At 37.2% G+C, this 26045-nt stretch overlaps 1 protein-coding gene across 5 annotated transcripts in view; it reads right to left on the minus strand.

The window, feature by feature from the left end:
• Positions 1 to 26045, minus strand: part of pps (protein partner of snf) — a 656065-nt gene that overhangs the window by 58405 nt on the left and 571615 nt on the right. For all 5 annotated transcript variants that reach the window (XM_090386465.1, XM_090386467.1, XM_090386466.1 and 2 more), the window contains 2 exons: positions 19132 to 19285; positions 4549 to 4638 (listed from right to left, as the gene is read on the minus strand). In XM_090386465.1, the coding sequence (XP_090242591.1) occupies positions 4549 to 4638; positions 19132 to 19285 (244 nt within the window). The remainder of the gene's footprint in view (positions 1 to 4548; positions 4639 to 19131; positions 19286 to 26045) is intronic.

The raw sequence follows: 26045 nt of genomic DNA on the forward strand, positions 1-26045 counted from the left end.
GTGCTAGTCTCCAGCCACTGCAATTTGCAGAACTTAAGCCTCTCTTGGTAAGAGGATCCCTTCATTCCCCTCACCAATCTTGTTGTCCTTCTCTGTACACGTTCAAACAAATTTACATCCTTCCTAAATGAGGCCTCCAGACCTGTATGCAGTATTCAAAGCGTGGCCTGACCATTGCCTTATACAGAGGGACAATCATCTCCTTTTCCCTGATAGCAAAATTCCTATATATCATTGACAAAACCCCATGACCTGCCCTGGCAGACTGTCTGCATTGCTCAGAAAACTTCATATCTGACTGCACAATTTCTCCCAGGTCTTTTTCATTTTCTACCACCTTAAGTGTAGTACCACACAGTTGGTACGTTTCTCTGGGGGTTACTTCTACCCATATGCAGTACTTTGAATTTGTCAAGGTTAAACTTCAGTTGCCACTTCTTAGCCCATGTGCCCAAATTATCTAGATCCTGTTGCAGTAGCACACTGCCATTACTGTAATTAACAACCCTGCCAACCTTTGTATCATCTGCAAACTTCGACACTAAGCCTGATATAACTTCATCAATATCATTAATAAATATACAAAACAAAATAAATATAGAAAAGCCTATTCTTTCGCAGGGGAACAATACACACTTTGAACCTTGTATAAACTGAGTTTGCAATTAACAAGCTTCTACTATACAGTAAAACCTTGTTATTTTGAAATTCAAGGCACAAAAAAGTACAATTTTGAATTATCCGGGGTCGAATTAAACGAACTTTTATTAAAAAAAAGGAATTTACTTACTGCATCATTCTGGTGGGAAAAGTTGGCAAATGGCAGTTCTCGGAGGCAAATGCTAAAATAAATTCTTTATAGAGATAAGCAAGAAAAAAAAATTTAAAACAATGAACTTTACATAAAAAAGACAACTGAAATAACATTTGCACAAACTTATGTTTTATAAACAAAGAAATCCGACATAGTTTGTTTCATTTTTTTTATTGTATAGTTCATGTACTTTTTTTGATATTTTGTCCATTGTGTCTGCTAGACTAGCGTTCTCAACACGAATGCTTAAGTTGCACATTCTCCAAGGTGGAAATTGCCAAAAATACCTCCTTACGCACCTTCCAATGGCTCTTGTTCCTTGTCATCTGATTCTTCTTCTGAATCTGTGCTACTTTTCTCAGGAGTGTGGTCGCCTGCAGTAGTGACTACATTGTCATCACACTTTATATAATTCAAAATTGGTTGCACACTCCATTTCAACTTGCTGCTCAGGCCATACAAAGGCTTCTTGTGCATCATGATCATCATGATCAAAAATTTCTTTACCAAAAGCAGCCTTTCTGAAGCAGTTTTGAATGACAAAGGAGTTTCTTTCCATGAAACTACGATGTTCCTCATCACATCCAGCATGTTCCATTTCCTAATTTCTGTAATGAGAATGTTCCTGGACATTTCCCGGATGAGGTAACTCACCAGTTTTTTCCAGTATAACTCTTTAATATGGTAAATAATTCCCTGATCTAGAGGCTGCATGTAGCTGATTGTGTTTGCCAGTAAGTAAAGAACTCTAATATTTTTTAGAACAAGTCCTTCGCAGTTGTACACTGCACACTGGTCCATCAAGAGAAGAATTTCACGATTTTGACCAGCCATCTTCCTATCGAGACATTGCATCCACTCGCACAATAATTTTGCCATCATCCATTCATTCTTGTTAGCAATGTAAATGCAAGGCAGGCCATTCACTCCTTTGAAACTGTGGTTTTTCATATTCTCCAATGACCTAAGGCTGCAACTTTTCACTTCCATCTGAATTGCAACAAAGCAGAACCATTACCCTTTTCTTACTTCTCTTCTCTCCTCTACATGTTTTACTCCTTCATTGCCAGTGTTCTATCTGGCATAAACTCAACATCCATATTAAAAATATTCTTTGGATAGTAACTCTGCAAAACAGGCTTTACATTTTCTCGCCACCTTTCTGCGGCCTTAATGTCCACTGAAGATCCTTCACCACAAACCCATAGTGTTACAATATTGTGCTGTTTTTGAAATTGTTGCACCCACACATTGGAGCATTTAAAATCTTTGCCTAATTAAGTGAAATTTTTTCAGTTTTTTCTTTCACCACAGGTCCTGATAGCAGAATATTATTAGCCCTGCACTGAAAAAACCACTCTAATAATTCACTCTCTACGTCTTCGTGCTTTGCACACTGTGTTCTCTTCATCCTTCCAACATCGTTTCCTTTCTTGAATTGTTTTTCTATGGCATCACGATACCATATTGTTTTGCAAGTTCTGTTTTAGTTTGCACTCCTTTATCAACCTCACAAATCAGATTTAACTTTTCGAAATATTTAGCTCATTATATTTCCTCTTCATAGCCATTTCATAGCTCTTTTCTTCTATTTACTGTACCAAAACAGAATTTTTCTATAAGAGAAAGAAAAAACTGACTTAAGGGGATTATAATCTAACACATGGTAGTATTCTATCATATTGCATTTAAAATTTATATGGTAGAACCTCATAAATCCTGCACTAAAAAAACCATAATAAAATTAAAAAGCATTAACCATAATAAAATTAAAAAGCATTAACGATGCAACTTAAGGTGAAGTGCTTTCTGAAGTTCGAAGCTATGTCCCACACAGACTTCAAATAATCCGGATGACCTTGAATGGTCATCCAATAAACAAACAATGTATAGTCGGTAAATGGAGAACAAAAACACTATTTGTGCACGTAAAACTTTCCACGTAACACATGCAATATGATTGGAGATTTCAAATTAAATGATATGTTTGCAGGTCATTGGACCAGATAAGGACTTCAAATTTCATTGTACAGTAAACCCCCGCTATTCGCGGTATCTGTTTTCGCTGTCACTGATTTAATATAAAATGAAACCTAAAAAAAAATGTGAAATTTAACGCACCGTGAACATTTTCCGCCATAAAAAAACATGGGCATGGCTAAAATTATCTTTCCCAGTAAAAACAGCGCTCAGTGGGTGGGGGGGAGAGGGGTGACAAAATCGCGAGCGTGGATGTTTCTCGCTAATCCTTGTTCAGTATGTGTTATGCGCTTGTCATGGACGGTTTCGTCGCTTCTTTTAATTTATAACTTGATAAATTTATTCAATTTATAAGCATATAAACACTGCAAAAGCAGTGTAAAACAGACTTTTTCGAGTGTGTTAACGGAAGAAAGTGACTTTATTGTGGACAAATTCTTTCTAACGCGTACAAAAATATGGCAACGAATAACAAGGGATATGTGAAAATATCAAAGAAGGTGATGACATTAGCGAATAAAATCGAGTTATTAGACAAAATTTCTAATGGTGAAAGTGTCTCCTCAGTGGCAAAACATTATAAAATTAATGAGTCAACAGTACGGTACGATCAATCAAGAAATCGGAAGAAAAATCCGCCATAGTGTCCGTGAAAACGCACTAATTGCTTCAAAAATTTGCTCTGTAACTAGTGATGTTAAATTAGAAAAAATGGAAAAAGCTTTAAATCTGTGGATAGAAGACTGACCCAAAATAAAATTCCATTAAGTTCACTCATCATCCATGAAAAGGCAAAACTCCTTTATCAACACTTTAGCGAAACTGGTGATAGCACTGGCGGGATAAGTGTTTTAGCTAGCATAGGCTCTGGTTTGAAAGATTTGTTTGAAATTTCTAATAAATATTACATTTAATATTAAATTGTTTCTTATTTTCATTTCGATGCCATATGCTTCAATTTCACTATGTACTGCCTATGTACATAGTCATATTATGAAGGTACATATAATACATACATAGACAAAATTTTAGACTAGTTTTTCTTATATATTTCATACTTTGGAACGGAATCCCTTTATTACTATGGGAGCCATAACTCAGTATTCGCATTTTCGGTATTCGCGGCATTTCTTAGGAACGTAACCCCTCCGAATAGAGGTGCCTCCGTAGCCAGGTGGGAAGGAGCAGCAGTGCGTAGCACACGCTTCTTGATTAGACCAGGGTTCGAGCCCGTCACCACCAAATACGGAGGATGTGGAAAGGTCAAGGGAATGACCACCGCATATTCCCAGAGCAATATGGCCTTAGTTGCTAACGCTCCTAAAAATCAAAAAAACAACAACAACCTGCGAATAGCGGGGGTTTACTGTACATGTATTTCAAATTATTCGAACTAAGAAGTAAGCAAAATCCTACGTTGTTTGCCAGGGACTACTCTTATCTTCGAATTACATGCTTCTTCGAATTATCTGATATCGAAATAGAGGTTTGACTGTATTGTGCTGTTCATTTATCTTGAAAGAAATGCAATATTATATCTTTCAGGGAGAGAGGGAAAAAAGTATGAAAAAATTACATTATCATTGCAGTTTAGAGCATTACACAGTTACAAAGTGCATTTATTACCATGTAATTTACCTATATTTAATGTTACTGAATGATAAGACATTAAATAATTTTTATTATTATGGACTCCTCATTACAGGCTGCATTTACAATATAAAAATGCACTATATATTACATGCAGAACTCACTTTGTTACCAGACTGCTTTATCTTGCTTAAATATTCCCAAACTTGGTCTGGAATGATGCGTCCACAAACCTGGATGGTGTCAGGAATATCCTATAAGAATGATTTCAATTATTTAACTAAAACAGGCAAAACTAAGGTGGGGCTTACTTATCGTTTTAACTTACTATTTGTAAAAAGATGTAATAATAATTTCATATAAAATCATAATCACCCATAAGAAATTCTGACAAATATTCCATTAAAAAAAAAAAAAAAAAAACTCATGGAACAGTTGTACAGGGTTCTGAAGTGATCTGAAGGGAAAATGCTGCAAGTTATCATAAATTTCATAGTGAGAATACTGTAATATAATGAATACAATGATACATAATACAACAGATTAAAATAATCATAATAGAAGATTTAACTTACTGTTTGTAAAAAGATGTAATAAAAAATTTTGTATAAGATCTTAATCACCCATAAGAAATGCTGAAAAATACTCCATTAAAAAAATAGTCATGTAATAGTTGTGCAGGTTTCTGAAGTGATCTGAAGGGAAAATGTTACAAATTATCTTAAATTTCACAATGAAAATGCTGTAATAGCATGAATGACGAATAACTGAATGATGAATATGATGATAAATGAAACAACAAATTATAACAGATGATGATGATGGAGAATGAAAGAATGGCAAACTTCTTTCAAAATAAAGGGATCAGCTGTCATCTGAAAGTGTCTGATTGGATAGTAACAAAATACCTTTCAAATTATGATTAAATTTGTTTATATATAAATTTATACTCATTTATATATAAAATTAAATACACATCTAGTATATACAAGATGCTAAACTTTCAGTTGACTGGTTATGTTTCTGGATCCACTTTGGATTCTGTCACCAGGACAAAATTAGAGCGGGAAACTTTCTTTAGGTCAATATTCAAAGATCAATGATGGGGTATCTTTTTTTTTTTTTTTTTTTTGCAAATACTCTGTTTCTTGATGAGAAAATCAATCAAAAGTCGTACACTACCAGCACAGCATCTTCAAGTAAATACCCACCCCCTCCAACATCTTCAGCATAATGATAGTTCCCAAAGTGGGTCCAAAAATGTAACTACTCAATTAAAAGTTCAGCAACTTATGCATACTAACTTATTTATATTTAAATGTGTAAGGCAATGATCAAGCCACATCTTCAATATTGCATACAGGTCTGGAGGACTCATTTTAGGAGGATCATAGAGCTGCTGGAATGGGTACAGATGAGGTCAACAAGATTGGTAAGTGGAACCAAAGGGTGCTCTTATCAAGAAAGACTCCAGCTCTGCAAACTGCAGCATCTGGAGACTTGGTGCCGTTGGGGTGATCTGACTGAGGTGTTTAAGGATTTGAATGGATTCTGCAAGCTCTTTTTTTTTTTTTTTTTTGGCTGATGCTGCACAAGCTTGCTTACTTGCATCATTTGCCACTACTAATACAAATTTATAATAACATAATAAACTAAATGAATTCAAGTGGAAAAAGTGTTTTGCCTTGAACTGTTCCACCTGAACTCCATATGCTATTGAGGCAGAGTCAGGTGGTTAGGAAAACTGCTAGTTTGTAACAGTTTTCCTTGGACAGAGTAATAGATTACCAATGGCTTCAGGCAGAGGTGAAAGTGATTCTTGCACTGCTTCTATTAGTACATGCAACAGCCCTAAAAGAAAGGTATTAGGGAATTCAAAGCTGTGAGACATCACTGAACAAGTAAATACATATGCTGTTTTAGAGTAACTAAGGGTAAGAACAGGCATTTGTATACTTGTGTGAACACCAATGCTAGGAGCACAGTAAATAAATTTGATGAATTTGAAGTGCTAGTCAAGTCATCAAATGCAGACATTGTGGGGATATCAGAGACATGATGCCACTCAGATATAAGGGATGCAGAATTTGGTGTGTACAGAAAGGACATTGTCATTGGGTATTTTGTTGCAGTCTGCAGGTTTCTCCACATTCACTGCTGGATCATCTGTACCTGGTACTAGACACTGGCTATGTGTGTGTGAAGTGCAGGTTTGTGCAAATGTATGTTTCTTAACTGAGATATGTTCTTAGTTAAGAAGCACATAAAATAGAAGGCAGTGTATCCAGTTGACATGGGTGGCCAATGCATGTTGAGTCAGTTTGGTGTGACATAAGCACTGGGAAACAATAATGCAAGAAGGAGTGCATTGTAGGCCTAATGACTCTGATGAATACAATAAACAACTGAATAGAGAAATGGAGTGGGCCAGTAAATCAGAATGTCTTATAATGGATGATTTGAACTCTCCACATATTGACTGGATCATAGTGCATTGGTCGATATTGATTGTGCAACAGTTGATCATACTCAGGTTACTGAAAAAATAAATAAGTATTTTGCATCCATTTTCATATATGAAGAATTCTTTAGGAAAGTGGAAGAGTTTGTTGAAGTTGAACAAAAGGAAGGCACATGGGATGGATGGGATCTATTCAGTTATATTAAGGGATGCAGCAAAGCAAGTAAATAAATTTTTAGCCATAATTGTGAGAGCATCCTTGGATTCAGGAGAAATCCTCATGGACTACAGATGTGCAAATGCATCCCCAATTCACAAATGGTGATCAAAGGGGGACACAAATAATTAAGGGCCTATTGGCTAGCTTCTGTTCTGGGAAAAATAACAAGAGTTACTGATTAAAGAAGTACAGGTGAACCCCGCTTAACACTGATAATTCGTTCCGGAAAAACAGAGTGCTAAGTGAGCACTGTATTCCTGTAATGTTGAAGGAATACAGTGCTCACCACGACTCACAAATAAATATTTTCCACTACATACGTATATAATTATGTGGTAAAGTAACTATGTTATGTATTGATGTTTGTTATTTGGTTTTTTTAGGAGCATTAGCAACTAAGGCCATATTGCTCCTGGAATATGCGGTGGTCATTCTCTGACCTTTCCGCATCCTCAGTATTTGGTGGTGATGGGCTCGAACCCCGGTCTAATCAAGAAGCGTGTGCTACGCACTGCTGCTCCTTCCCACCTGGCTACGGAGGTGCCGTTATGTATTGAAATTAAAATTAAAAGGCCAATTAAAATCATGAATTTATTAATCCGATGGCCCTGGGCTGTTGAGTTTTTGTATATTTGGTCAACTTTAGTTGTACTTTGTCCCTCTTCCTGGTAAACAAAAAGGGGTTTCACTTTAAATTCCCCCTCAGTGTTACCACTCAGCAATAAAGTCAACCACTTTGAACTTCAAAGTGGTCAACTTCACCGCTTTGAAACCTGGCATTTTTTTTCCTTCTTTCGATATGAAACTTCTTTTAGGCATTCATTTCCAAAAAAAAAAAAAGTCCTGTTTCATCTATGTTAAAAACTTGTTGAGAACTATAACACCTCTCTTCAATAACTTTAAGAGGTTCTTTTTTGAAAGTTTCGGCTCCTTCTTGATCTGCACGGCTTCTCTCTCTGACACACTTTTTTTTTTTTTTTTTTTTTAAAGGTCAGTTTTCTTCAGATCAATCATCATATCGGCTAATCGCTTTTTATTTAATAATATTTAACTTAACGGAATTGTGCGTTGGATATTACTTCAATAAAATTATTTAGAAGTCTCTCCATTTCAATGGAAAGGTTGAACAGATGGGCTGAGAGGTGGCAAATGAAGTTTAACATTGACAAATGTAAAGTACTACACATGGGAAACAGCAACCCCAGAGCAACGTATCAACTCTGTATCAACTCTGCGGTACTACACTGACAGTGGTGGAGAATGAAAAGGACCTGGGGGTAATTGTGCAGGCAGATATGAAGTTCTCTGAGCAGTGCAGACGAGCTGCAAGAGTAGCTCATGGTGTCAATGATATGCAGGAATTTTTTTTGCAGGGATAAGGAGGTGATTATTCCCTTGTATAAGGCAATGGTTAGGCCACATCTTGAGTACTGTATACAGGTCTGGAGGCCTCATTTCAAGAAGGATGTAGAGCTGCTGGAACAGATACAGAGAAGGGCAACAAGATTAGTGAATGGAACAAAGGGTTGCTCTTACGAAGAAAGGCTTAAGTTTTGCAAATTACAGAGTCTGGAGACTAGGCACCGGCGAGGTGATCTGATAGAGGTGTATAAGGCTTTGAATGGTTTGAGCATGCTCAATGCCAATGGGATTCTTCATCTTGCTCAAAATAATCACCTCAGAGGGCATAAATTCAAATTGAGGAAGGACGGATGTCGGATAGATGTGCGGAAATTTGCCTTTGGCCAGCGGGTGGTTGGTTGGTGGAACCGACTTCCGTCACTTGTTGTTGAAGTCGATAGCCTAAACAAATTTAAGGCTCAACTGGACAGGTATTTCGAACGAACGGAGGGGTGAAATGGGAGTGGTGTGTTTTTTTTTTTTTTTTGGCTGATGCTGAATAAGCTTGCTTTCTTGCATCATATGCCTCTGCTAATGCTAATGCTAATTATAATAGCCAGCCTAGCCATAATTAATTTAGTTGTTTGCAGTGGAACAGCTGTCTTTCCCGCTGCTAAAATTAATTCTTTATTTTTTATAATTGTTCTTACAGTTGAATCTGCCAGTCCTAAATGATTGCACACATCTACTTGTTTTTGAACGGAATCGATTTGCTTCAAAATGTATAATTTAATTTTCAAATTCATACTTTTTCTTACATTAGCAGGCTTCGTACCACGTCGAGACCTTCTCACTTTTTAATTCTTATCTGCCATTCTTCATCTTCGAAAATAACTGTGTTGAATTAATTATTATACAATGTTCAAGTAAACTGTCCGTTACCTAACACTGGGAAGGATGTAGATTTGCTTGAGCGTGTACAGAGAAGGGCAACAAGATCGGTGAGGGAAATGAAGTGATCCTCTTACCAAGAGAGGCTTAAGTTCTGCAAATTGCAGTGGCTGGAGACTAGGCACCTGTGTAGTGATCTGATTGAGGTGTATAAGGCCTTGAATGGATTGAGCATGATGAATTCTGATGGAATCCTTCCACTTGTTCAGATTACAAACCTAAGGGAACATAAATTCAAATTAAGAAAAGACAATATATAGAATAAATGGGCAGAAATTTGCCTTTAGCCAACGGGTGGTTAATTGCTGGAACAAACTTCCATCTGTCGTTGTGGAAGTTGATAGGTTAAATAAATTTAAGGAGGAACTGGACAGGCATTTGGAGGGAATGGTGTGATTTTTTTTTTTTTTTTTTTTGGCTGATGCTTCATCAGCTCATACACTTGCTTTCTTGCATCACATGCCACTACTACTACTACTGTACTGAGTGATGACTAGACTTCGGATAAATGCATATAACGCAAATATTACAAGCAATATGCTTGATCATTTTTAAAATGTTGATCTCGGAACTACATAACAAGCCACCATACTGCAACTAAATTAGCATGGAAGAAAATTTCACCGAGTGTGGGAAACTTTTTAATGCTGTTTTGCTATTTATTTTCAACTACATCAGATGAATCGACTATCGACTACATCAGATGAAATGTTTTCGTTAAACATGCCAAAAATTTAATCTGTACGCTGGTAAAAGAGCATTATAGTGAGTTGTGACAGTTAGAGTGAGATATGGGTTGTAATATAAGAACAGCATTATAGCTAATCAGCATAGAGCAAACCGCGTTATAACAAGGGCCTGCTGTAATGCATAATCATCTAAACAGGAATGTACTAATAGTGGATAGATTTGTTAAGGGATGATCTGGTCTGACCAATCTGACTGAACATTATGATGCAATAACAAAGGTACTGGATGTAAAAAATAAGTTTAATATCATACAGTTGGATTTCAGGAATGCTTTTGATACTGTTGCACACGGAAGACTTCAGTACAGTTTGGAGTAGTATGGCATTAAGGGCAAGTTGCTGCTATAGATAAAGGTATGGTTGAGTGGTAGAAGACAGAGAGTGGTTATCAATGGACACTGCTCTTCATGGACTAATGTTAGTGGAGTCCCTCAGGGTTTGGTGCTAGGCCCATTGTTTTTTTCTGTATTTATTAATGATATTGATGTGGGTATATCAGGTGTAATGTCAGCATGCTTCTGCAACGAGATCTAGAAAAAATAGACTGATGAGCTGAGAAATGGCAACTGAAGTTTAACACTGACAAATGCAAAGTACTGCAGACAGCTGGAAGTAATCTCAGAGTAATGTACTAACTGCAGTAAACCCAGGGTAGGGGAAAATGAAAAAAAGAGACCTGGGAGTAATTGTGTAGTCAAATACTAAGTTCTCTCAGCAGTGCAGACAGGCTGCCATGAGAGCTCATGGAGTTCTGTCAATGATGCATGGGAATTTTTCCATTACAATGGGAAAATCACCTCCTTATCCTGAGCCTTGGAATAAGGAGGTGTTAATGTTGATTGCACACTGATAAATATGGTAATAATTAATATATGGATTTATTTGTTAATATATACAGTGGCAGGCAAAAAAAATCACTTGTGAATTGTGCAAATAATGTGTTTTGCGCTGCATTGTGTTCGAAATGCATTTGTTAGATGGGATATATATATATCTCTGTGAATGAAATCCAATAAAAAAACTCCACCTGATATACCCAATTGCCATAAATATCTTCCCAAAGGGTAAAATACATAATTAATGGAAATATGAGAAATCATGCAAATGGAAATCACGACAACCAAACATACATTTTATTGCATTTACGTGTACAAACCGAAATGACAAGTTAACAAAATAGTATTATGTACTGTAAATCAGCAAAATAAGTCCTCAATATTTTGTTGCTCCTCCTCAAGCTGCAATTACAGCCTTGCAATGATCTGGCATAGAGTTAATCAACTTCTGGACATACGGTTGCCCAGTTTCATGGTACCACACTCTTACAATGCTCTCCTGCAGCTGAATCTTACTTGTTGGCTTCTTCTGAGCAATTTTAGATGCATTATGTACCAGCAATTTTCAATAAGGTTCAAATGTGGACTGTTGCGGGACAGTCCAACACTGTAATGCCAGCATTTCTGAGGTACGACTGCACCTTAAGGGAGGAAAATTATTGGTGTACGTATGTTTTAAGCCTCATGAGACAAGAAGGCAAACTCATCATTGAATCTAAATAGCATAAAACTTACACCAATTTTGCTGTGTGGCAAGGTGCTGAGTCCTGTTGAAAAATGCAGTTTTGGACATCTGTGTGGTGATCTCTAATAACGGGCTTCAGGCACTCTTCCAAGACGGCAGTGTAGGTTTCTGCATTCACCGTTCCATTAATAAACTTAATTTGTCCCATCCCTTTGCTTGTTAGGCATCCCCAGACCATCTGACCGGAACTTTACAGTTGGTGTTATGCAGTCAGAATGGCATGCCTCCGATTTTCGTCTTCTGATATATCGCTTCCCATGCGAGCCATGAAGGTTGAATTTCGATTCATCAGAAAAGATGGCAGAGTCCCATTACTCTCAGGCGCAGATGTGGGAAACCACAGGTGGCGCCCGACCCTAACACTATGCACACTATGTCCCATTACTCTTTTGTCCATGAAACGTGTTTTAGCCCAAGCAAGTCATTTGTTGGCTCAACAAAGGCTTCTCCTTGGGCCGATAGGCATGCAGACCACATTCCGAAAGCCATCATTGGATAGTTCATGCACTTGTTTCAACACCAGAGGCTATATTGCGGAGATGGGAGAAATCCCAGGAGCCGTTAGACACTAACATACCTTATACCTTATACCAGAGGCTATCTCAAAGTCCAGTTTTAGATCAGGAGCACTAGCATGGTGATTACAAAGGCACAGCTGTTTCAAATATTGATCTTGGGAAAACATAGTCACTCTCTTACAGCCTGATCCAGGTCTTCTTTTCACATCACCGGTTTCACACTTTAATTTAAGCACCCGGAATACTGTTGACAGCCTATTTTATCAGTGATACTACACGTAGAAAGCCCTTCCTGGGGCAGAGCAACAGCTACACTTTTTTTTTTCTTGGTGTCAACTGAACATACAGAGCCGTGCTTACATCTCCGTAAAACAGGAAAACAGGATACTAATGAGCATGTATACCCTTCCAATGCCGTATTCATAGAAATTGCTGATGCAATACCTTGCAATTACTGTCTGATGCAAAAGAAGTGTTATCTGATGCAATACCTTTGTTTTGCAACAAACAAAATAACTGTAATCAAACAATATCTTATACATTCACTACAAATTACAAATGTTACTTTTTTTAAGGTGATGCAGTTTTTTTTTGTCCACCACTGCACGCGCACACATGGACGCACGTGCGACTAAGTAGTTCTGTTCAGTCACTGTTTTTATCAATTTCAATGACAGTAGTGCCCAAACAGAATAATCAAATCATTCCATTATGTTCATTATTACTTGCTGATAATGTCACCCAAAATAACTTCTTGCATTCATCAGCCCACAATACGATTCAATCAAACTACATCCTTAGAGCATCCTATTCAAAACAAAGGATATATCCAGGTCTTCAAATCAAGGCAGCACTGGTCAAGCTATAACAAAAAAAGGCCTATAGCCATGTGAGTTAGCAAGATTTAAAATCTTCATTCTGTTACAACTGTTTAGATCTTAATGAAAAAAACAAATATGATTTTTTTTAGGTATCTAATAGAGTGAAATCTCTCAAAAGCAAACACCGTTCAGTCAGGAGAAAGTGTCCACTATATACGGTGGTGTCCACTTTTAAGAGATCCGCATAGTCAGTTTCAATAATTCGGAAAAATGAAATTCACTGTAACTAACTGCTTATTTAATTTTTTTTTTATTATATTGATTATCTGTTTCAATTAATTAACTTTTAGCAAAAATGAATATTAATGGCTTTCTTCAGAGCATTTGATCTCGATGGGTCAACTGTTGATGATCCTGCTCAGGTAGCTAACAAACTAAATGAATATTTTGCATCCACATTCACACATGAGGAGTTATTTAGCGAGGGGAAAGCCAGAGGTGTATTCAACTCTAGCAGTAAGCTAGAGAATCTTGTAATAACTGAGCGTAAAGTGGAGGAGAAATTGTTGAAGATAAACACAAGGAAGGCACCCGGGGTGGATGGGATCTATCAAGTTATATTAAAGGAGGCAGCAAAGGAAGTAAGCAAACCCTTAGCCATAATTATGAGAGCTTCCTTGGACTCAGGGGAGGTACCCACAGACTGGAGATGTGAAAATGTCACCCCAATTCACAAAGGAGGATCAAAGGCTGACACAAGTAATCATAGACCTGTGAGTTTAACTTCTGTTCCAGGAAAATTAATGGAGGCACTAGTTAAAGAAGCACTGCAGGATCATTTAGACAAGACTTCAGCTATAGCTCAGACACAGCATGGTTTTGTTAAGGGGAAGTCTTGCCTGACCAATTTGACTGGATACTGGATACTATATACTTGGATCTTAGAAAGGCTTTTGATACTGTTGCTTTTGATACTGCTGCACAAATTGGAGCAGTGTGGCATTGGAGGCAAATTGCTGCTGTGGATAAAGTGGTGGCTGAGGGGGAGAAGACAGAGAGTGGTAATCAATGGACACTGCTCGTCGTAGACTAATGTTATTAGTGGAGTCCCTCAGGGCTCAGTGTCGGGTCCATTATTGTTTTCTGTATTCATAAATGACATTGATGAGGGTATATCAAGCTTAATGTTGAAGTTTGCAGACGATACAAAGGTAGGCAGGGTTGTCAAGGACACTACTGACAGTATGCTGCTGCAACAGGATCTGGAAAGGTTGAGCAGATGGGCTGAGAGGTGGCAAATGAAGTTTAACATTGACAAATGTAAAGTACTACACATGGCAAACAGCAACCCCAGAGCAACATATCAACGCTGTGGTACTACACTGACAGTGGTAGAGAATGAAAGGGACCTGGGGGTGGTTGTGCAGGCAGATATGAAGTTCTCTGAGTAGTGCAGACGGGCTGCAAGAGTAGCTCATGGTGTATTGTCAATGATATATAGGAATTTTTCTAGCAGGGATAAGGAGGTGATTATTGCCTTGTATAAGGAAATGGTCAGGCCACACCTAGAATACTGTATACAGGTCTGGAGGCCTCATTTCAAGAAGGATGTAGAGCTGCTGGAACGAGTACAGAGAAGGGTAACAAGATTAGTGAATGGAACAAAGGGGTGCTCTTACAAAGAAAGGCTTAAGTTTTGCAAATTACAGTGTCTGGAGACTAGGCACCAGCGAGGTGATCTGATAGAGGTGTATAAAGCCTTGAATGGTTTGAGCATGCTCAATGCTGATGGGATTCTTCCTCTCGCTCAGAATAATCACCTGAGAGGGCATAAATTCAAATTGAGGAAAGACAGATGTAGGATAGACGTGCGGAAATTTGCCTTTAGCCAGCGAGTGGTTGGTTGGTGGAACAGACTTCCATCCCTTGTCGTGGAAGTTGATAGCCTAAATAAGTTTAAGGCTCAGCTGGACTGGTATTTTGAACGAACAGAGGGGTGAAGTGGAAGTGGTTTTTTTTTTTTTTTTTTTTTTGGCTGATGCTGCATAAGCTTGCTTTCTTGCATCAAATGCCTCTACTAATGATAATGCTAATTTCATTTTGCAATTTCAATTTCATTATGAATAAATACATCACTTACTAGTTTCAATAAGTGATCTAATTATCACTTACTCATTCATTGTTTCTGCTCGTAGAATTTTTTAATGTAATAGGATACTGCCCCTCTGTTTAAGGATCTAAATCCTTCCCTCTTTATATTTCTGCACAAAGCTCTGGTACAAACAGCCAGAAATTTAATTTCTTAAAAAAATTAGCATTTAATCAATATAATGCCTAAGAAAAATTTGACCTGCATTCCAAGGGAAAATCATCATACGGTCAACAAAAAGCTGGACACCTGTGTTACTAAAGCAGTAAGAGTAACGCAAAGCATCACATAGCATTTTTATCAAATATAAAAATATTGAATGTACAGTGTCCACAAACCACCTTTACAAAACTAAAATGTCATTGCCTGAATAGGATACATAATACAAATTTATAATCATGGAGAAATTTACAAACAAAATTCCATTCTCTTGGTTTTGCTGTCAATCAACAGCTTCTGTATGAGCAGCAACATGTATGGTTTCATCCTCAGATGGTGACATAATATATTACACACTACTGACCTCAACATGTTCAGTTCATGATTGGCATATCATATGGATTTCATTATTACTTGCTGATAATGTCAACCAACAGCTTCTCCTTGCATCCATCAGCCTACAATACCATCCAATCAAACTACATCCTGAGAACAACCAAAAACTTCCTCAAGCCAGCTCCACTGCACTCTCACTGACATTTGTTGGGTCGTCACCTCTACTAGGATGATTGCACAAACAGGTAACCTTCACAAATTTTCTGTACCACTGCAGACTTGGAGGTGTACTCAAGGACTCCTTCTTAAACTGTGTTCAAAATTTATGTATAACAGCAGTGGCAAAACCAAAGTATACACTGTTCCATTCTGGGTTGGTAAATTCCATCATGATCACAGTTTTGTAATAATGCTGCTGTCTACTACATTGCACTTTTCCAGTTGGTGAATAAAAACTTGAAGATATCCTTTACCAGCTGGAAGTGGTTTCAGATTTGTATCATTACTATAATGTTATATTTTCGTGGGCTACTGGTCAAAATTATTGATGTAATCTGTTGGTAGGGTTTTTTTTTTTTTTTTTTCCCCTATATACAAGTCACAAACTGAATCCTGTATATGTATTCATTACACTACTCTTTTTTTTTTTATGTTTTAAATTATGGAAAAGCCAATTCTCAATCTAGCAATTTTACTGCTTTGATGCAACAGATAGCCCAAATAAGTTTGTAAACATTCCTCACCAACAATACTGTGTCATATGCTGAATGTGTATTTCATAGCCATCACATATCTAATTAGTATTACTGTAATGACTTTGACCTTGGCAAAAGATGCTAAGAAAAACAGCAAGGATTTCTTTACTTATATAAACTCTAAAAGGAAGAGGATGAATCTGATTGGTCCACTTGACATCCAGTTCCTTTGTAACCACATCATAATATCCTATCAAATTTGTCAGACAAGACTTTCCCTTAACAAACCCATGCTGTGTCTGAATTATTGCTGCAGTCTTGTCTAGATGATCCTGCAATGCATCTTTAACCAATGACTCCATTATTTTACCCAGAACAGAAGTTAAACTAACTGGTCTGTAATTACTCGTGTCACCCTTCGATCCCGCTTTGTGAATTCGGGATACATTTGCACATCTCCAGTCCGTGGGAACCTCCCCGGAGTCCAAGGATGCTCTCATAATTATGGCTAAGGGTTTGCTTAGTTGCTTTGCCGCCTCCTTTAATATAACTGGATAGATTCCATCCACCACAAGTGCTTTTCTTATGTTTAACTTCAACAATTTCTCCTCCACTTTGCTTTCAGTTATTACAAAATCATTAAGTATCCTGCTACAATTTGATAACCTTCTGCCATTTTCAAACCTTAATAATTCCTCATGTGTGAATGTAGATGCAAAATACTCATTCAGTTTATTTGCTATCTGAGCAGGATCATCAACAGTCGAACCATCGATGTCAAGTGGACCAATCAGATTCATCCCCTTCCTTTTAGAGTTTATATAAGTAAAGAAATCCTTGCTGTTTTTCTTAGCATCTTTTGCCAAGGATTTCTCGTAATCTGCCTTCGCCTGCCTAACCTCCTTTGTGACCTGATTACAGAATAGCTTATATCTGCCATAGGCTTCTGAGTCTCTTGATAATTTATATGCATCCCATGCATTTTTCTTCTCTGTCACGAGTCTCGTTAGTTCATTTGATAACCATTTAGGCCTAAACCTTGAACAAAATTTCTTAATAGGCATGAAACTTTTAGTAGCATCCACGATTAATTCCTTGAATGCTTCCCACTTAGAATTTACTGTTGGTAACATCATCAGTTTATCCCACTGTACAGAATTTAAAAACTGTCGGAGACCATGTCATATATTTCAATTTCAGGAAAGCTTTTGACACTTTTGCGCATGAAGACTATTGTACAAATTGGAGCAGAATGGTATTAAGGTTGCTACAATGGATAAAAGGATGGTTGAGTGGGAGAAGACAGAGGGTGGTAATTAATGGGTGCTGCTCTTTGTGGAATAATGTTTTAGTGGATTCCCACAGGGTTCGGTGTTGGGTCCTCTGTTATTTTGTATATTTATCAATGATATTGATGAAGGTATATCAGGCTTAGTGTCAAAATTTGCAGATGATACAAAGGTTGGCAGGGTTGTTAATGACAGTAATGGCAGTGTGCTACTGCAACAGGATCTAGATAATTTGGGCAAATGGGATAAGAAGTGGCAACTGAAGTTTAACCTTGACAAATGCAAAGTACTGCATATGGGTAGAAGTAACCCCAGAGAAACGTACTAACTGTGTAGTACTACACTTAAGGTGGTAGAAAATGAAAAAGACCTGAGAGTAATTGTGCAGTCAGATATGAAGTTTTCTGAGCAATGCAGACAGGCTACCAGGGCAGGTCATGGGGTTTTCTCAATGATATATAGGAATTTTGCTAGCAGGGAAAAGGAGATGATTGTCCCTCTGTATAAGGCAATGGTCAGGCCACGCTTTGAATACTGCATACAGGTCTGGAGGCCTCATTTTAGGAAGGATGTAAATTTGCTTGAGCGTGTACAGAGAAGGGCAATAAGATTGGAGAGGGGAACGAAGGGATCCTCTTACCAAGAGAGGCTTATGTTCTGCAAATTGCAGCAGCTGGAGACTAGGCACCTGTGTGGTGATCTGATTGAGGTGTATAAGGCCTTGAATGGGTTGAGCACACTCAATTCTGATGGAATCCTTCCACTTGTTCAGATTACGAACCTAAGGGGATATAAATTCAAATTGAGAAAAGACAGATGTAGAATAGATGTGCAGAAATTTGCCTTTAACCAGAGGGTGGTTAATTGCTGGAACAAACTTCCATCTGTCGTGGAAGTTGATAGGTTAAATAAATTTAAGGAGGAACTGGGCAGGCATTTGGAGGGAATGGTGTGATTTTTTTTTTTTTTTTTTGGCTGTTTGTAAAGATAATAAGTATCTTTACAAACCTGAGTGTCCACAACAAGAGGTTTTGTTTAGAGAGGTGCCCATTAAGGGAGGTCATGCTGTAGTAACTATTCAGATTTCAAAATTTTAATAAATTTTGTGTTAATACAGTGAAGTGTTACTCTTATTCTTTTTATATGAACTTATTGTTCAATTCAATTTTTTTTAAATATTTTTAATGATCTTCAAATTGCCCTGTCACTGGTAATTGTCAAAGAAAAAAAAAATCTTACTACAAATTTTCTATAATTCCTTGAATGTTTTTGAGTTTATGAAAAGGTAGACAAATTAAAAAAATTTACAGACATTAAATGCAACAGATAGTAGTGCAGCTGGCATCAACAAGCAAGAGATTATGTGAGAAATTTGAGAATTCTGTCACTTTCTGACTTTATATAAATGCAAACTAGGCATGTGTATTAATTCTATACTGTGGATATATATAGTATCCTGGGAATTTTAGAACCTTACCTGAGAGAGAAAATCAGTTGGGCCAGATACTTTATATGCACTTGATACAAATTTAGTAACATCTAGCATCACAATAAAGCCTTTCCATACAGAAGATAGTCCATTATTTGAATGACAGACAACACTCTGATGGGGAGTTGTAGTATCTGGAGAACTGAAGTGAAGAAAAAACAGAAATAACATTAGTTCAGTTGTTTACTTGCATGAAAAATGTTTATATGAAAGTACAGGTTAGGAAGTACGTGAAGTTCAGGAGACGGTTATCTATTGAATGACCTATTTCATGCTCAAATAATTATCCCAAATGTGTATGATACAACACATGTACCATGATATTATACAGATTATCATATATATACATATATATAACACTCAGTGTCATGAAAATCGCTCCATCCCAAAAGAATTAACGGAACTGTGAAAATCTGCAAGTTGGAACATTCTGATGATATAAGCAAATGATCAAATATGCTATAAGTTAGAAGCAAAAATAAGCAGATTGCATATCCACTGGAATGGCTCGTCACACATACCATTATTACAGTAGTTGCAATAGAGAAAGACTGTATAATGGGGAGCCAGTTTGTTGGAAAAGCTTTTAAGATGTCCAGTCTGTGAGTACAAGTAGTGTAAACCCAACTGAAGGAATATAAACAGGATCAAACAGTTGTCTGGGTTCTGTGGAGCTGGATGGCCAATCAAAAAAAAAAAAAAAAAAAAAGCTGTTTTACAATGGGTGAAATACAAGGGCAGATGGCTGTCGTTAGCATAGTGAACATTAGAACACACCCAGAGTCACCTCCCAGATTCTAGAGCATTAATACAAACATCAGAGCAAGAGAAACAAATATTGGCAAGAATTCAAGCTGAGAAAACTGCCACCTGAGATGAACTGGAGATAACAATGATTAGATGGGATAATATGCACTAAAAAAAATAGGGAAAATATGCCATAAAATACACAAAAACATGCACTAAAATGCTATTATACACAATAACATTTTACATTTATTATCTTTATTATAACACATTTATTACATTTATTATTGCAGATTTATTTATTTACTGAGTTACAATTTCTTTATATTCAAGGTTTAAAAGTTAAAAACTGTTAAATGAAAAGTTTTAAAATAAGTATATGTGGATTAACCTTTGTTGTAGTAAACAACAATATATTTTTCAATGTGGCTTACTATAAATGTGTGGTATTTATTGTCCAAAAGAATTTTAAAAGCAGAGAATGATCTTTCCAAATCAATGGCAGCAAGTGAGCTAAACTTAAAAATGTGAGCCTTCAAAGCTTGAAAGGCTCACATTTTTCCTGCTCATTTCCAATAATAAATTCATGGTTTCCTTAAAATATGAAATCCAGCTCTTTTGTAAAACATTATAAAATTTAGTTCTTCTTTTTACTCCTATGTTGTCAGGGATGGCTGAAATTTCTAACTGAACATTTTCTCTACCCCTTGAATTGCACTGCTCAAAGGCTGCATGCTTCAAGTTTGGTTATAGAATTAGATAACTAAGCAAAATTAGTCTCAATGAACAGCAAATATTTTCCAACTAAAGAACTGGAAATAATTGCCATAGAAATGGGAACAGCTGCATCATCCACAGAGTCCAAAGAATCAACAACTTTTTTTTATGTATATGTTACAGTAAAAACCAAAAATCCATTAATATCAATTCTCACTAATAAAACAAGAAGCTCTTAATGCATCCAAAGTGTAGCTTCTAGTATTTACTAACATTTTTAGTAAAAACTAGTTCCTTCAAAATTTCAGTTAGTAGAAACCACAAGAACACTGTAAAATGTAACAGAGGGGAAGGCTAAACTTTAGAATAACACTCTTACCCATAGATCTTTGTGACAGCAAATGACGGCCAGATCTAGTTCCACTGACTGCTTCACACTGATTGGCTGCTAATCACCATGATTTTGCATTAGAGTGAATGCTGTTCTGCAAGCAGGAATAAAAAAGACAGGCCAGGAAATGTCACCTTCATCTGTGGTAGGAGTTTTCTTAACAGAGTTTCACTGCCAGTAGTGCAAATGGGTCAGGTTACTTTAAGCCACCAAATTCAAGATGGATTCAAGTGAAAAGAAAAGTGGTGCATACTAAACATTACAGACACTGTTTTTCGCTAGAATCTGTCCTGAATTTGGTGGCATAAAAGTAACCTAACCTTTTTCTACTAGCTGAATATGAAAGTCTATTAAATTCCTGATGGCTCTATTCACTTGCAGAACTGCATTTACTCTAATGCAAAATCGTGGTGATTAGCAGCTAATCAGATCTGCACGAAGCAGTGGGCAGAACTAGATCTGGCCATCATTTGCTATTGCAAAGACTGATAGGTACGAGTCTTGTTCTAAAGTTTAACCTTCCCCTGTATTACATTTTACAATGTTCTCATGGTTTCCACTAATTAAAATTTCAAAGGAAATAGTTTTTATCAGAATGTATGTGGTAAAAACGAGTTTTTACTAAAAATGTCAGCAAACACTAGGAATTAGACTTTGGCTTCAGGTTTACAGGTTTTTGTCCACCATCTTGAAAAAATAGACTCTTGTGGAAAGGAGGACCAGGTAGCATATCTTTGTAAATAGTTATGCATGTAGAAGCTTTTATGATTTTTTTTTTTTTTTTTTTTTTACGCAAGAAATAACTTTATTCACTTTGCCAAAATTGACTTAAATTGTTCCCTAATGTGGATTAGGTTTGGGAAGAAAACCTTATGGCACAGAAGCTACTTTTAACACATACGGGGCAAAAACACCAACAAAAATGCAGACTTTTTGTTATGGATTAATTCTCGGTGATTGTTGATGGTTTCTAGGAGCATTAGTAACTCAAGGCCACATTGCTCGATCGATTCTCACTCTGGCCATAACCACAAAGAATCACTCACACCTTGAAACAGTGGAGCATTCTGATTTTCAAGAACCTTACAAACAAGCAAACGTGGAAGAGGAGGATCTGTTTAATTTCTCACATACCAAATGTCCAATATAACAGCCATAAGCAGGTGCCATTTCATCAGAAAACAACCAGATGCAATTTTCCCCAATATCTTGATTAATTCTGTGAATACTATCATCATAAATATCATTAAGATAATTCTTCCTCAAGCTAGATTTTTGTCTGGTTTTGATTTATATAATTTTTTTTTTCCCTCAAGAATTGTTTGAAAACTGGAGAACTAAACTAATTGAAAGGGATACTGCTGCTTAAGAGATCCTTTGAAAAATCACTTTTCTCTTCTCTTAAAGTACACAGCTTGGAAAGTGACAGATCTAGAAATTTTTCCTTGATTTTTCTTTTTTTGGCTACAATGTGTAATGCAATTTTCACATGCTGGTCGATTTGGAATTTTTTCCTGCATGGAACATTCTTTGTGAAAACAGCATAAAAGAGAATATCTGTAGTGAAATCTTTCCCATGATTAGCAATCTACAATTCCACAAGTCTGGTAGCAGATACGTCTGGCATTTTTGAATGAAAGCTCGAACTGCATACGTAAGATTTTCTAATAGCAAAACTGAACTTTAAGTCACACATTCAAAGAATATACTCTCATCAAACATCACTGGTGACACAAGAATTAAAGTAAAAAACCACTGATATGTTTTCCCACAATAATTGAATTCTTTTTCTTTTCCCATACTAATACACTCATGGGGGGGAAAAAAAAAATTAGAAACCTTTATACAATATCTACACTGATGTGCAAAACTTAAGGACCAACACTATTTCTAAAGGTTACAACCACAAAATTAAACGAAACAGCCTGTGGCAATTTGCATAACTGTGACCGTTCAGTAGAAAGTTTGTGCACAGGCAAAAATTTGAATCGTGATGAGAGGACTCATATAAATAGATAAAAGCAGCAGTTCAGCAGTTATGTGCAAATTACCGAATGGTGAGCACGATTGTTCCAGATGTTCGATTAGTTTCATACAGTGCTACAGACAATGAAATAGCCAGAAGACAACATCTGGATGACTTTACCCGGGGTCAAATAACCGTGAAGCTCAAGGAAGGTCGAAGTGTGGCTGCAGAGTTTGATATCGTCCATAGCATCGTCTCACGTGCATGGTCGGCCTTCAGAACAACAAGTACAGCTGTTTGAAGGACCAGTGGTGGTCGTCCATGAAAAACAACGCCCAATGATGACCACTATATACTTCTACAGGCCAAAAAGGGACTGACACCAGACAGCGGGATCCACTGCAAACCAGCTGCACAGGATGCAGAATATCGTGGTTTACTGTGGGCAGGCAACTCCACAAAGGTGACCTGTTTGCCCAACGGCCAGTACGCTGTGTTCCTTTAACACCTGCCCATTGGAGACTGTTTACACTGGTGCATCGAACACAAGGACTGGACAGCAGCGCAATGGGGTAAGGTACTCTTTACTGATGAGAGTAGATTCAGTCTCAGCAGCGATTCTGGATGTCAGCTAATCTGGCGAGAGGTTGGCACACACTATCACCCCGCAATCATCACTGAAAGGGATCGATATGGCGGTCGAGGTGTTCTCGTCTGGAGAGGCTTATCTTGGATGGACGTACACAACTCCAGATACCGGAAGGCGGTACTGTACTGAGGTAATCCTTCCCCATGCATATCTGTTCCGAGGTGCCATTGGCCCCAAGTTCGTGTTTATGGATGATAACGCCACACCCATCACACTCCAGATGCTGATATGCTTTTGGAAAGTGAGGACATTGTTCGTCCAATCCATTCCACCAATCTAAATCCCATTGAACACATATATGACGCTCTGGGGAGACGCCTAGCTGCACATCCACACCCACCAGAAAATGTTCACCAGCTGAAGATGCCGCTGACAGAGGAATGGATGATGTTACCGTAAGAACTTATCAACAACATTGTTCTAAGTATGGATAGGCGGTGCAAAGCCTGCATCGACATTAGTGGTGGGCATATTTCCTCCTGGGGACCACCTCTTCCCTTTGTTCCATCTTTGGCAGTGATGCATCTGTACCATGGCAGCCAGTGCTATGTTGCCATTTTTGAATAAAGTCCCTCTGTATCATTTTGTTTCCTTCATCATTTCTGTACCTCACAAGGTTCCTTTGGTATGCTTTTCCCTTCTCATAGGAGTGGTCCTATGAGAAGCTACAGTTGAAAACTTGACTGGTCCTTAAGTTTTGCACACCAGTATAGTAGAGCCACTACCTTTTGTCTGAATTACAGCCCATTCATGTCATAGCATGGCTCCCACTACATGTCTGAAGGCATCTAGCTAGTTTAGACCATTCTTCCATAAAGATATTTGTCAGCTGCAGTACTGTGGTCAGTAGAGAACTGCAAAGACAAATTGCCCTTTCCAACATATCCCAGGCATTCTCAGTTGGATTTAGATCTGGATAATTAGGCAGCTAGGGTAAATGTTGGAAATCTTGGGAATGGTTCTCGAATCATTCATAGTTTTTGCACAGTGGACAGTTGTGTTGTCATCTTGAAAGAATCCACTGCAATCTGGGTAAAAACAAAGCATGATGAAGTTGGTCAAATATGACAGCAAGATATTCATTGGGGTAACATGACCATCTAACAATATGAGTGGATCTAGTCTGTACCAACAAAATATACCCCACATCATGATACCACCTCCAGCCACTTGAGTGGTGAATGTGTCTGTGTGTATGGTTCACGAGGTTCATGCTACATTTTCATCCTGCCATTGCTGTAATAAAGTGCAAATTGAAATTTGTCAGACAATATCTTTTTCCACTATTATTCTGCTGTGGAATAATAATTTACAGAAAGAAGTGGCTTTTTCTATGGACAAAAGAATCAAATCCAAAATTCTTCAATTCCTACTGCATAGTATGGTCGTAAATCAGTTTTTCTCTGCCTAAATTGAATTCTTCAATCATTTGCTGTATACTGGACCTTCTATTCTAATAGAAAATTCACTTTAAATGTAGTGCTTGGAACACCAACTCTCTGCTGCATTTCTTCCTTTTAGAGCTGCATTCGCCTTTCATCTTCCACTCATTTATACTTTTGAGATGATTGCTTTCAACACACCAGTGATTTCCTTGTTTTCTCAATTATGGCTCCTGCTAAACAAGCTCCAACAACAACACCTTTCTGAAAATTGGAAAGATCACTCATTTCCCCTGTGATTATATTGCCTAAGAAGCCCCAGGAAAGTGTATAGTATTTATCTGATACCAAGGAACGTCTGATAATACCATGTGAAAACTGACCTTTAAATACTGTATATTTAATTATCTGTTGATGCCAATTGCAAAATATTTCCAATTTTTTCAGCCAATGAGTGTATTATTATGTTTTAAATTATTGAAATCACATTCCTTAGTTTTAAATAACTGAAACTGAACAAATTAATAAAATATATACAGTGTTGCTAGTAATATTCATCCTATATACATTTATATGCATACACTAATGATTAAAACAGATATAATTGCATCTGCATATGCACATATGCAAATGTATAAAACCTGATATATAATTATGATAATTCATTATTTGGATATCCAGTGTTAAGAAGTATGATTACTACATGAACAGCAGAGGCAGGATGTGCTCGCATGCAATCCTGGATGCGAGCACAATCCTTTTCCCCCCACCATTTTAAAAAAAGGTTTGGAATGAAGAATAAACGTCATTCTGGCTGCAATGGAGAACAGCTTAAACCTGTCTGATCTTTTTTCTCCCTTTCAAAGTTTAGTATAATATGCATTACTACTTCACAGGTTATCATCTTCGTAAGAATCACATATGAACTTAATACCTTCATAAAAATGCACATTAGGCTAGTCTATCTCCACTGTGGGAAATTCTAAATTAATTTACTGCTTACAAACAGAGCTTTATTTTTCTCCATTGGAAGTTGATATTGTCTCTTAA

The sequence above is a fragment of the Mastigoproctus giganteus genome, chromosome 12 (genome assembly GCF_048544385.1).
Source record: "Mastigoproctus giganteus isolate SK-2022 chromosome 12, ASM4854438v1, whole genome shotgun sequence".
NCBI classification, from domain to species: Eukaryota; Metazoa; Arthropoda; class Arachnida; order Uropygi; family Thelyphonidae; genus Mastigoproctus; species Mastigoproctus giganteus.